The sequence below is a fragment of the Haliotis rufescens genome, unplaced genomic scaffold (assembly GCF_023055435.1).
Source record: "Haliotis rufescens isolate VD_foot unplaced genomic scaffold, xgHalRufe1.0.p SCAF_6, whole genome shotgun sequence".
In the NCBI taxonomy this organism is placed as follows: Eukaryota; Metazoa; Mollusca; class Gastropoda; order Lepetellida; family Haliotidae; genus Haliotis; species Haliotis rufescens.
Window position 1 is genome coordinate 39,854,775 of NW_025964334.1, and position 13,364 is coordinate 39,868,138.

Consider the following 13,364-nt stretch of genomic DNA (forward strand, 5'->3'; position numbering starts at 1 on the left):
CAATGGATTGCATGACCATGCTTACAGCAGTGGCATTTCTCTGCAGTAACTACCTGACCTTGGTGTAACTACAGTCATATGTCACATATATATTAAGTAAACATGTCCAACATCACTGAACATGTTAAATACAGCTAACAACAAAAACTTTATAGAGATTTAGTTAAATACTCATTCTCACACAATGATGTCCATAATGTTGATTTGGTAACTTGTAATGATATTCATTGTTATAAGTCTTCAGGAAACTAAGATGTGATCTTGATTCCAACTGTTCACCGTCTCATTGTACAAATAGTACAAAGGTATAAACTAATGTGTCCCTGTCTGCCAGTATGTAGGGTATGCCTGGATGACGACAGCAGCAGCAGCAGCAATATCACAGTTCAAACAATGGGTTCCGAACCCTTCTCCAGAAGACACATACAGATTGGCAACCTCAAACCTGAGGACTCTTACTACAAACACTTCCAATTCCTAGCAAATCATTTTAGGTTTTCACACAAATGATAAGTCGGCAATGAAATGTTGCCCAATACCTGAATCAGCAGTGGTCAGCCATACCACTGAAGCTTGAAATAGCATAGCACCAAACAGAAAAATACGACAAATGTATTTCACTTTAGACTCGATCATGTAACTACATACATGCATGTAGTGGTGCAAAATGTCCTCTTTTGAAATTATTTGATGATCTCCCTTAAACAGAATTGTGACAGTACTACTGGACACGAAGGTGACAATGAACAAAGTATACAGGAAATATAGGCTATCAGTAGTATCTGAATCAGGTCCCCGATCAGTAGGAAAGCTTCAAAAGCTTGCTACATAGAGCATCGCTTTACAGTTAAAGTTTAAGCTTGTAGAAATTTAAAGCATTTGAAGATGCTGAGGATATGCTGGGAAGTGGAATTCGGCTGACTTTCAATGTGAATGACTTGCGTCGCTATACCCTAACTGGTCAGTGAAACAGGTAGCAATACTATAAAGGCTACACGTGAAGATTCACCTGAAGTTTCAGAATGGACTATTTGTCGGTGCCTCAAGACCTCAAGCTACAAAAGAAAATAGGGCCCGAAGAAGAGGGTGCCAATTTCCTACAGCCTTGCGTGGTGATGAAAGATAATGTGGAAAAGGTGGAAGCAAAGAATATATGTAAATGGTGCAGGGTCATTCCCACTGTCTAGCCCAGTCGTACATCTCAAACAGTATGGATCTCCGCATCAACCAATGTTAATAGACAAATGGAGCTGTTGCAGTTTATTAACATTAATATCCTACAAGTGGATCTGTAATATTTATATTCTATTAGAAGATTTGAGCAAAATGTGAAAAGAATTCTACAATTTTTTATTCAATTACAGAACCATGAAATTATTGCAGTTCTTCTGCTCATTACTATTGTACTCGGCAACTGTTAATATTAGCAGTCTGATTACACCTGATCCAATACAGCACCTGATTACAGTGACAGCCAGATGAGAGGTGAAGTCAGGACTTCCCAGCTGGTCCAAACTATTAGCTATGCCCTCCCACCATTGTGGCCAGTGAATTCCTATCTATACCGTTGTTGCCTATTTTCTGTCATGACCACATGACTGATCCTCATTAATTGTTGTGTCAATAAAAATGATAATATGTTTTTAAATGAAAAACGTAATTAAAATTATCACATAATACAAAGTTTCCACCATATCAATTGGCCTAGTTGCAGTCAGGAGTCATTCAACAGAAACAATTCTTGACCCCATGTCAGGTCTGATAATTTAAGGTATTGATTAGAGTTACTAAAAATAGAATGGAAATTACATGAGGTGGTATTCTCCAAACCTGTCTGCTGGAACCACCTAATGCTACTGTAGCTAGCGCAGCCATGGCGTTAGCATTTTATTCGCATATTAATATATTGGATGGAGAGTGAGAATCTGTCCGCACTGAAGATTACTGACCTTGCGATCTCCACGGTGATATGTTTACTGCATTATACATATGTAGTGCCGAGCACCCCAACAATCTGCAGGATGGCGACTTGCTTGGGTAGAATGTAGGACATACAAGGTATTCTTCATGATGTTTCATCTTAATATGACCTTACAACAAGGGCATCGAGTTGATTTTATTATCAAGTTATGGAAACTATATGCATGATCATACACACACCAAGCAGCTGTCAAGTTAGGTCATGTTGGATAATAGGGACATTCCTCTCATTTTTGTCTTCTCAAGAAATGCACTAAATTATTCCAACAACCAAATTCAAAGGATGAGTATATATTGTTATATATTGTTCTATATTGTTATTGTCTCTGTTATACAATAAAACAATTATAAACTTTACAGGAGGTCAATACTTGTTTTTATGGACAGGAAAATGACTGACCTCAGACTTAATTTGTCCTCAGTCAATATGTCATTTCTTTGGTCCATAAAAACAGCTACAGACGTCTCATAAAGCCTAAACTAACAACTGGGAGAAAACTATACTTTTCCCTACTGTTAATTGTGCAATGTTGTCCAGGCATGTCCTACTACACTGTCCAGGGTGGTGTGTATGTTTGAAGACATATCACATTCACAAATCATCAGTAATTAATACTCACAAAAATGGTGACTTTTGGACTCCTGGCATACAGTGCTTACTTACAAACAGTATTTCTACAAGCAAGAACAACATATAGCAGCTGGAATATCTACCTCTGTGCACATATTGAACATAAGCACAATATTATCCAATCAGTTACAGCTTACAAGGAATTCCACAATATCCCTCCCATTGGAATAAAAGCCAATCCATGGCCACTTACATCATTCATTCACAAGGGACAGGACATCTATAATTCCCAGTTGGTAACTCTATTTATTACTCATTGTCACTTAAAGAAAGAAAAGTAAGAAAACATAAAATATGAACCCTACAGAGAAACTCCACTGATGTTAGCCTATTGTTTAAATGACATCATGATGTCAAATTGTGATGTCATCATGGTCATATTGTATTTTTCTCAACAACAAAGCATTGTGATGTCATATCGCTTATTGCTAATGGGACATTTTTGGCCAAACCTACTTGACCTTATATGATCTTGATCATACTCAATATGAATCATGATCTAACTTCAGGAGTTGAAAATACTTTTAAAATCTTATGAAAAATAGACACATGATCATTGTCATATTTTCACTTCTTTGAAGAGACTCATGAACCAAACATTCTGCTACCAATACCAGCCGTAGACTATGTAGTTTTACTCTGTAGGGACAGAAGATGATTCTGCAGGATCAACTGATACATCAGGCTATGTTTCTCCATCAACTCTGCTAATCTAGTGCACACTGCAAAGCCCTTGTACACCTCAACACGCTTCTATCAGTATGAAGCATCCCTGTACGATGTCATTTTGTGGTACGCCTGTGAAGGAGCGACTCCACGTTTCTGGTGCTATGATAATACTGGATACAGAGTGAGCTCCACCAACCCCAGGCTTCCTTCTCACCAGTCACCATCACTATGGTTACACAAAACAAGTGATGACTCTTCAAGCTGGAGTCTCTGTTTCAACACACCACAGCGTGTCTCGTTTCTCATGTCTCCTTGCAAATTTCTTCATCTTCACCTTTTAACCATGGAGTCAATTTCCTCCATCTTTTCCTCCAGTGCCCTACTTGTCGGTGGGGATTTGAGCGGTTTACATGGGGGAAACTCAGACCTGGCACACCAACCATACAGCTCTGCACAGCTGTTCATACAAGCCTCGAAAAGACCACCAATTGTCCAAGGCACAAAATCGGGTTTTCGCCAATTCTCATCACAGCACATGTCCTCATGTCTTCTGTCACAAATAAATACTGATATCTTTCCAATCATGCTGATATCCACAGAAAGTTCCACCTCTTTCCTACAACTGTGTTACCCACACAGTGGTGATGAGGAGCACTACACAGTGCACACAATGGTGGACTATAGCACCGAGTGCTGTCAATGTATATGATTCACGGTCCACTCTGCTCTGACCCTGGGCAGGTCTTGATGGATGCAGTTTGCACTGTCTGACATTAGCACCAAATAAAAGCCGTAAACAAGGCAGAAGAAGTCCGTCTCATCTGCGACTCAGCTTCTTGGCCTGCCAGGCATCAAACTTGTTGTAGGCAGCCTGTAGCATCTCCTCCATGTGCCCGCACAGCTGGGGAGACAAACAGGTCAAGGTCAGTGAGGATTACATTACAGAAAGCAAACCAACAGTAATTCACAGAAACTAACAGTAGTTGGGTAGATTCAAACAAACTAACTGTAGTTGGGTTTTTGTTTGTTGTTTAATGCCTCACTCAGCAATATTCCAGCTATATGATAGCGGTCTGTAAAATAATCAAAGTCTGGACCAGAGAATCCAGTGACTGACATCATGAGCATCGATCCACACAATTGGGATCGATGATATGCATCAACCAAGTCAGCAAGCCTTACCACCTGATCCTGTTAGTCGCCTTTTACGACAAGCATAGTCGCCTTTTACGGCAAGCATGGGTTGCTGAAGACCTATTCTATCCAAGATCTTCACGGGTCACATCACAAGCTGACTTAAGGTGTCATGACATTATATACATGACTAATGAACACATCACTAGATGACATCAGTGTCATGACAATATATACATGACTAGAGGACACATCACTAGCTCACATTAGTGCCATGACAATATATACATGACTAGTGAACACATCACTAGATGACATCAGTGTCATGACAATATATACATGACTAGTGGACACATCACTAGATGACATCAGTGCCATGACAATATATACATGACTAGTGGACACATCACTAGATGACATCAGTGCCATGACAATATATACATGACTAGTGGACACATCACTAGCTGACATCAGTGTCATGACAATATATACATGACTAGTGAACACATCACTAGCTGACATCAGTGTCATGACAATATATACATGACTAGTGAACACATCACTAGCTGACATCAGTGTCATGACAATATATACATGACTAGTGAACACATCACTAGATGACATCAGTGTCATGACAATATATACATGACAAGTGGACACATCACTAGATGACATCAGTGTCATGACAATATATACATGACTAGTGGACACATCACTAGATGACATCAGTGCCATGATAATATATACATGACTAGTGGACACATCACTAGATGACATCAGTGCCATGACAATATATACATGACTAGTGGACACATCACTAGCTGACATCAATGCCCTGACATTATATACATGTCTAGTGAACACATCACTAGATGACATCAGTGTCATGACAATATATACATGACTAGTGGACACATCACTAGATGACATCAGTGTCATGACAATATATACATGACTAGTGAACACATCACTAGATGACATCAGTGTCATGACAATATATACATGACTAGTGGACACATCACTAGCTGACATCAGTGTCATGACAATATATACATGACTAGTGGACACATCACTAGATGACATCAGTGTCATGACAATATATACATGACTAGTGGACACATCACTAGATGACATCAGTGTCATGACAATATATACATGACTAGTGGACACATCACTAGCTGACATCAATGCCCTGACATTATATACATGTCTAGTGAACATATCACTAGCTGACATCAGTGTCATGACAATATATACATGACTAGTGGACACTTCACTAGATGACATCAGTGTCATGACAATATATACATGACTAGTGAACACACCACTAGAAGACATCAGTGCCATGACAATATATACATGACTAGTGGACACATCACTAGCTCACATTAGTGCCATGACAATATATACATGACTAGTGAACACATCACTAGATGACATCAGTGTCATGACAATATATACATGACTAGTGGACACATCACTAGCTGACATCAGTGCCATGACAATATATACATGACTAGTGGACACATCACTAGCTGACATCAGTGCCATGACAATATATACATGACTAGTGGACACATCACTAGCTGACATCAGTGCCATGACAATATATACATGACTAGTGGACACTTCACTAGATGACATCAGTGCCATGACAATATATACATGACTAGTGGACACATCACTAGCTGACATCAGTGTCATGACAATATATACATGACTAGTGGACACATCACTAGATGACATCAGTGCCATGACAATATATACATGACTAGTGGACACTTCACTAGAAGACATCAGTGCCATGACAATATATACATGACTAGTGGACACATCACTAGATGACATCAGTGTCATGACAATATACACATGACTAGTGGACACATCACTAGCTGACATCAATGCCCTGACATTATATACATGTCTAGTGAACATATCACTAGCTGACATCAGTGTAATGACAATATATACATGACTAGTGGACACATCACTAGATGACATCAGTGTCATGACAATATATACATGACTAGTGAACACATCACTAGATGACATCAGTGCCATGACAATATATACATGACTAGTGGACACATCACTAGCTCACATTAGTGCCATGACAATATATACATGACTAGTGAACACATCACTAGATGACATCAGTGTCATGACAATATATACATGACTAGTGGACACATCACTAGCTGACATCAGTGCCATGACAATATATACATGACTAGTGGACACATCCTTAGCTGACATCAGTGCCATGACAATATATACATGACTAGTGGACACATCACTAGCTGACATCAGTGTCATGACAATATATACATGACTAGTGGACACATCACTAGATGACATCAGTGTCATGACAATATATACATGACTAGTGGACACATCACTAGATGACATCAGTGCCATGACAATATATACATGACTAGTGGACACATCACTAGATGACATCAGTGTCATGACAATATATACATGACTAGTGGACACATCACTAGATGACATCAGTGTCATGACAATATATACATGACTAGTGGACACATCACTAGATGACATCAGTGCCATGACAATATATACATGACTAGTGGACACTTCACTAGAAGACATCAGTGCCATGACAATATATACATGACTAGTGGACACATCACTAGATGACATCAGTGTCATGACAATATACACATGACTAGTGGACACATCACTAGCTGACATCAATGCCCTGACATTATATACATGTCTAGTGAACATATCACTAGCTGACATCAGTGTAATGACAATATATACATGACTAGTGGACACATCACTAGATGACATCAGTGTCATGACAATATATACATGACTAGTGAACACATCACTAGATGACATCAGTGCCATGACAATATATACATGACTAGTGGACACATCACTAGCTCACATTAGTGCCATGACAATATATACATGACTAGTGAACACATCACTAGATGACATCAGTGTCATGACAATATATACATGACTAGTGGACACATCACTAGCTGACATCAGTGCCATGACAATATATACATGACTAGTGGACACATCCTTAGCTGACATCAGTGCCATGACAATATATACATGACTAGTGGACACATCACTAGCTGACATCAGTGTCATGACAATATATACATGACTAGTGGACACATCACTAGATGACATCAGTGTCATGACAATATATACATGACTAGTGGACACATCACTAGATGACATCAGTGCCATGACAATATATACATGACTAGTGGACACATCACTAGATGACATCAGTGTCATGACAATATATACATGACTAGTGGACACATCACTAGCTGACATCAGTGCCATGACAATATATACATGACTAGTGGACACATCACTAGCTGACATCAGTGTCATGACAATATATACATGACTAGTGGACACATTACTAGCTCACATTAGTGCCATGACAATATATACATGACTAGTGAACACATCACTAGATGACATCAGTGCCATGACAATATATACATGACTAGTGGACACATCACTAGATGACATCAGTGTCATGACAATATATACATGACAAGTGGACACATCACTAGATGACATCAGTGTCATGACAATATATACATGACTAGTGAACACATCACTAGATGACATCAGTGTCATAACAATATATACATGACAAGTGGACACATCACTAGATGACATCAGTGTCATGACAATATATACATGACTAGTGAACACATCACTAGCTGACATCAGTGCCATGACAATATATACATGACTAGTGGACACATCACTAGCTGACATCAGTGCCATGACAATATATACATGACTAGTGGACACTTCACTAGATGACATCAGTGCCATGACAATATATACATGACTAGTGGACACATCACTAGCTGACATCAGTGTCATGACAATATATACATGACTAGTGGACACATCACTAGATGACATCAGTGTCATGACAATATATACATGACTAGTGGACACATCACTAGATGACATCAGTGCCATGACAATATATACATGACTAGTGGACACATCACTAGATGACATCAGTGCCATGACAATATATACATGACTAGTGGACACATCACTAGCTGACATCAGTGCCATGACATTATATACTTGATCATTCAGTTGTATTCAAAGTGCACCTTGTTTGCAAGGCATCCTGCTTCCATTCACAACATGTACTTCAATTTCAAATTATACTGTAATCATCACTCCAGCAATCTGCAGAACCAAGGCAATAACAGATATCTGTAACTTCAGACTGTAACTGTAACTGCATCATAAAGCTACGAGACTCAGGAAGGTGATTATACCCATCACACTATTGCTGTTGGACTGCACTAATGGTACAACCATCAGAGATATTGTGATACTAATGAAATCCTACCCCATGTGGCTCATGAAGCCAGCTGACTCGTCCTACACACTGTAATATTGCACTCAAACTTTGTACAGACTTTGATTTGGACCAAAAAGTAGCTGGAGACACATTTAGCAAACACACGCTGGTTCTGACTGAGGTCAACTCATGGCATGTGCACATGCAGGGGACTTGTTCCAGTTCTGGTTCCTCCCAGCGCCAGTGGAGATGACTGTTATCACCCAGTTGCTACTTACATTCACAGAGTAATGGTATGATGCTAGCTTGTCCTTCAGTGGGTTAAGCTTGGTGAGCTGGAATTTTTCTAAAGTTGTCCTCATTTTCCCTATCTGAAACACAATGACACAAATATGACTACTATCCTGGTGTTATACCATACCATACCATACCATACTAGCCAATATTAGTAAAATCTAAATATTTTTTACATTTGTATACTTATCCTGCATTACTCCTTAATGCATTTACTGCTGTCTTTTGACAGAGACGAACTGTGTGAGATCCAGCTGCTGAAGATATTTGTTCCAACCAGTAGAGGCAGCACCCTCACACAGTCGGCACATGACCCGGAAGTCATGACGTCATATCAAAACACATATCTGCTTTAAACACAACTTCTGAAACTTCATAGGGAGGCAGGGTAGCGAAGGGAGGGCACTTAGACGTTGTAATGCAGGATAAGTATACAAATGTAAACAAATATTTAGATTTTACTTAATTTTTTAACTTATCCTGCATTACTCCTTAATGCATCTTTATCAGACGGCATGACCGGTGGGCATACCTTGAGATGTGATCCATGATAAACCCTCAAGGTCCTGTGAATCCCCAACGCATACAAGTGATGATCGGAACATCTACGACCATTCCTGTCTTTAGGAAACAAGAGTCGATGCAAAAAGGAAAAACCCAAATAGGTGACAGAAATATACTGAACCACAAAAGAAACGTCAGCATGGATAGATATATATGAGAAACCTTATTTGTCCGAACACTGTAAACATACTTTGAGACATTTTAAAAAGATGAAACTTGACAAAACTGATCATCAAGGTTGAAATTAAAGTGTCAAATGTTCTTAAAGCGAAACACAACACTAGTCTCTGAGAAAATGGCGACACAAGTCAGTATCTCGTGTATCCACCATGTGCATTGATGACTGCCGTGCAACGTCGATACATGGAATGGATGAGGCAGTTGATGAAGGCCAAAGGCACTAGAGCCCGCACTCTGAGGCCCACAGCCTTGGTCGCACGTCATTCAGCTATCTTTGAATCTCGTCCCACAGGTGCTCAATGGGATTTAAATTGGGACTGAGGGCAGGCCACTGCATGGTTCTGATGCCATTCTGCTGGAAGAAGTCTCTTGTTGCTCTCGCAGTGTGGGCACGGGCGTTATCATGCTGAAACTCGTGGTTGCGGCGACGTGCCAAATGAGGTATGGCGTGTGGTCTCAAGACTTGATCAATGTACCGAGCTGCTGTGACACCATTGCCTCTCCCTGGATGGATGTTCTGGAAGACCACAGGATCATGGAGGTAGTGGTTGGCAACAGCGTTCCATGATTGACTGGAAGGAGCAGTTACTGTGAAGAGCCATGGAAGATGCGACCGCCTTGATCTCGTGTGGGTTGTTAGCCTGGGGAGGGGAGGTGTCCAATCCGGTGGCTGACTGCCTGGAGACACAGGGAAATAGGATTCCGGCTGACCTCCGACTGTGATGAAGGGGAGACCAACAGGAAAAAGGCGTTTCCTAGACTCCTTTAGTTTGTCGTAGGAAAACCTTCAGTGCTCTAACAGGGTATAATGTATATAATGAAAGCTTCTGCTCGCTCATCATTGGCACCCACAATGGACGAGGGGGAGGATGGCGAATGATCTACCAGCCTGTCCTGGGGGGGGGGAGGGGGGTTGTGATGAAGTCCCGGCACAGCCCAAGATGAAACTGCAAGATGAATGAGCTCCTAATTTGAACCGGGCACGGGAGACGTCAAGTGCATGGAGCTCACTGACCCGAGTGGCAGTAGCCAAGGCCAGTAGAAACACCATCTTCTTCGTTAGGTCGTAGAAGGAATAGAAGTGGAGTGGTTCGAAGGGAGCCGTCAGAAGAACCTTTAAGATCCCATTCAGATCCCACGCGATCAGTCTGAATTTGACTTTCTAGTCTTCTAGATGGAACGAGCGCAGTAAGCCCTAGAGTTCGGGAATTTTCTTCATTCTCCGGTTGTCCAGGATGGCAAGAACAGAGTTGAGGGCGACCAGGTATTTGGAGATGGTAGAGCCTTTCAACCGACTTGTGCTGCGCAAGTACAGAAGGAACTCAGCCAGCAAATGCGGTGTCGCTGTCATTGGATCCTGGTGTTTCTCTGAGCAGAATGCCTGAAACGAGCACCATTTATCATCATTGACGCTCTAGTCAAATAGCCCTTGGCTCCTATGGCTTTCTGCAGATGTGCCAGGCGTGCAGACAAAACAGTGCAGTGTTTGGGTGTGGCTACCGACTGTGTGGGTGGAGCAGAAGGTTGGGCCACGCTGGAAGTTCCAGGGGGTTGTCTCTGGTGATGTTTCAGAGGTCGACAAGCCAAGGTGCAACCAAAATCAGTGTCAGGTGCCAAGTAGTGTGGATCTTTTGAAGAACCCTGGGAAGGAGAACCAGAGGTGGGAAAAGTATACACATGTAATCCTTCCCAGGGAACACTGAAGGCATCAACTGCAACAGAGGCCGGACTGGCACCTGTGAAATGTAAGTCGACAGCTGGCAGTTCTGAGATGTGGCTAACAGATCGATGTTTGGGGTGTAAATTGTTTGGCAAAGTCTGGCGAAGACCTCTGGGTAGAGCTTCCATTCGGTGGCAGCCACCTTGTGTGGCCTGGACAGAGCCTGTGCCAGAACATGCTCTCAATCTGGTGAGTGCTATACGAGAAACTACTGGCCTAGGCTGACCACCATGTTGAAAAAGCGGAAGGTCTGGTTTAGCAGGGATGGAGAGTGGAGGTGATGTTGTCCATGGATATGATCAACAGTGCAAGACCTAGCATGCTGTGTCAGCAAGTGACAGCCAGGATAAGCACAGATAAGCTACAAAGTAAAGAAACAATAAGCTTTAATATCCACAAGGGATACAAAGTAATTTCGTCCGTGGAGGTGACAAAGCAGTTATGTGATTTGATGTGAGGTCATGACTGTGAAATGGTGATGCCTCTACTGGTTGGAACAACTTTTTTTCAGCAGCTGGATCTCACACAGTTCATCTCTTTGTCAAAAGACAGCAGTAAATGCATTCAGGAGTAGTGCAGGATAAGTTATAAAGATATATCACAGGCTGTGAGATGAGTGCTCAGGTTGCAGTACAATAGCTAGGTTGCAGAGCATCACCACTTAAGTGAAACCCATTAGCAAACTGGCAGAGGAATGTGTTGACAAAGAAAAGTACCGGGGCAAACCTTGCAATGAGCGCTATGCACACAAAACTTATACCCCAAAGGTGAACACAGAAATAAGAATCCAGTTTTAAACTTAATCGACAAGAAGTCCTAAATGGTCGCAGTAGAAGCCTGTCTGACTCACCTTCTCCTCGATGAACTTTGACGATGGAGGGAAACATGTCCAGAAGTGTCTCAGGAGTTCACAGAGAGCGTTGTATTGCTGTTTGATTTCCTCCTGGACATCACGGGGAATCATCTCTGCAACAAAGTGTATCACAGTGTTACCATAGAAACACAGAACCAGGGATCGTCTCTACAACATTTCTTGCTTTCAATGTTTTGTTGTTGAATACCATGTATACCATTGCCATACAAATCTCAGTCCAGAATATGTGTTTGTTGTGTGAAGACAACAGAGACATGGTGTATGTTTGACAGCTGCAATGATACACACCATCGGAGGATCAATGACAGGTGATCAGTCACCAACAATGACATTGTCATCCTACAGATAAGTCATTCAATCCTATCATGACTTGTCATAAGCAAAAGGTTTATTCACTTGGTAACCAGTATGTTTACAGACTACTACTCTCTGTAATTCCCTCAGGTTCCAAGATACTTGATCATGTGAATTAGATTGAAAACACTTCAGCCAAGTCAAAACAATGAAAATATCAACAATACATTGTCATTCATCATGTTCGTCTGGAAGTATCTCGGTTAAACAGATGTTGCAACTTTATTCCATGAACAAAGAATCAGTTGTGTTACTATGTTATGCAAGATCCGCCTTACCTGCCTTAGGTAGACTGATACTTCACAACTATAAACTTGACAAATAATAACTGGTACATAATTTTACTGCCTGATATTTGTTAAAAACACAGGTTCATTCATAAGCACCTGTCTGTAACAGGGACATATTGAAGTTCTCCTCCCAGTGGAGAGGCACAATGGATTCATAGAGTGAGCAGGGCCCACTAATACCCCCAACTTTGACTCCCAACACAATTCTAAGTTCCAAACATGAAAAAAGCCAATTTTTTAAAATAAAATACACTTATCCAAATCAAACTTTGCACGGCACCTCTCATATTGGTATTTTAACTGTATCCCCAATTGGAAAAGAATCCATGATGTAG

General features: G+C 41.0%; 1 protein-coding gene across 3 annotated transcripts in view; it reads right to left on the minus strand.

Moving 5' to 3' along the window:
* Window positions 1-1,527: 1,527 nt before the first annotated feature.
* Window positions 1,528-13,364, minus strand: part of LOC124123818 (general transcription factor IIH subunit 1-like) — a 49,956-nt gene continuing 38,119 nt past the window's right edge. For all 3 annotated transcript variants that reach the window (XM_048385645.1, XM_048385643.1, XM_048385644.1), the window contains 3 exons: window positions 12,362-12,477; window positions 9,032-9,124; window positions 1,528-4,181 (listed from right to left, as the gene is read on the minus strand). In XM_048385645.1, coding sequence (XP_048241602.1) covers window positions 4,098-4,181; window positions 9,032-9,124; window positions 12,362-12,477 — 293 coding nt within the window. In that variant the 3' untranslated portion in view covers window positions 1,528-4,097. The remainder of the gene's footprint in view (window positions 4,182-9,031; window positions 9,125-12,361; window positions 12,478-13,364) is intronic.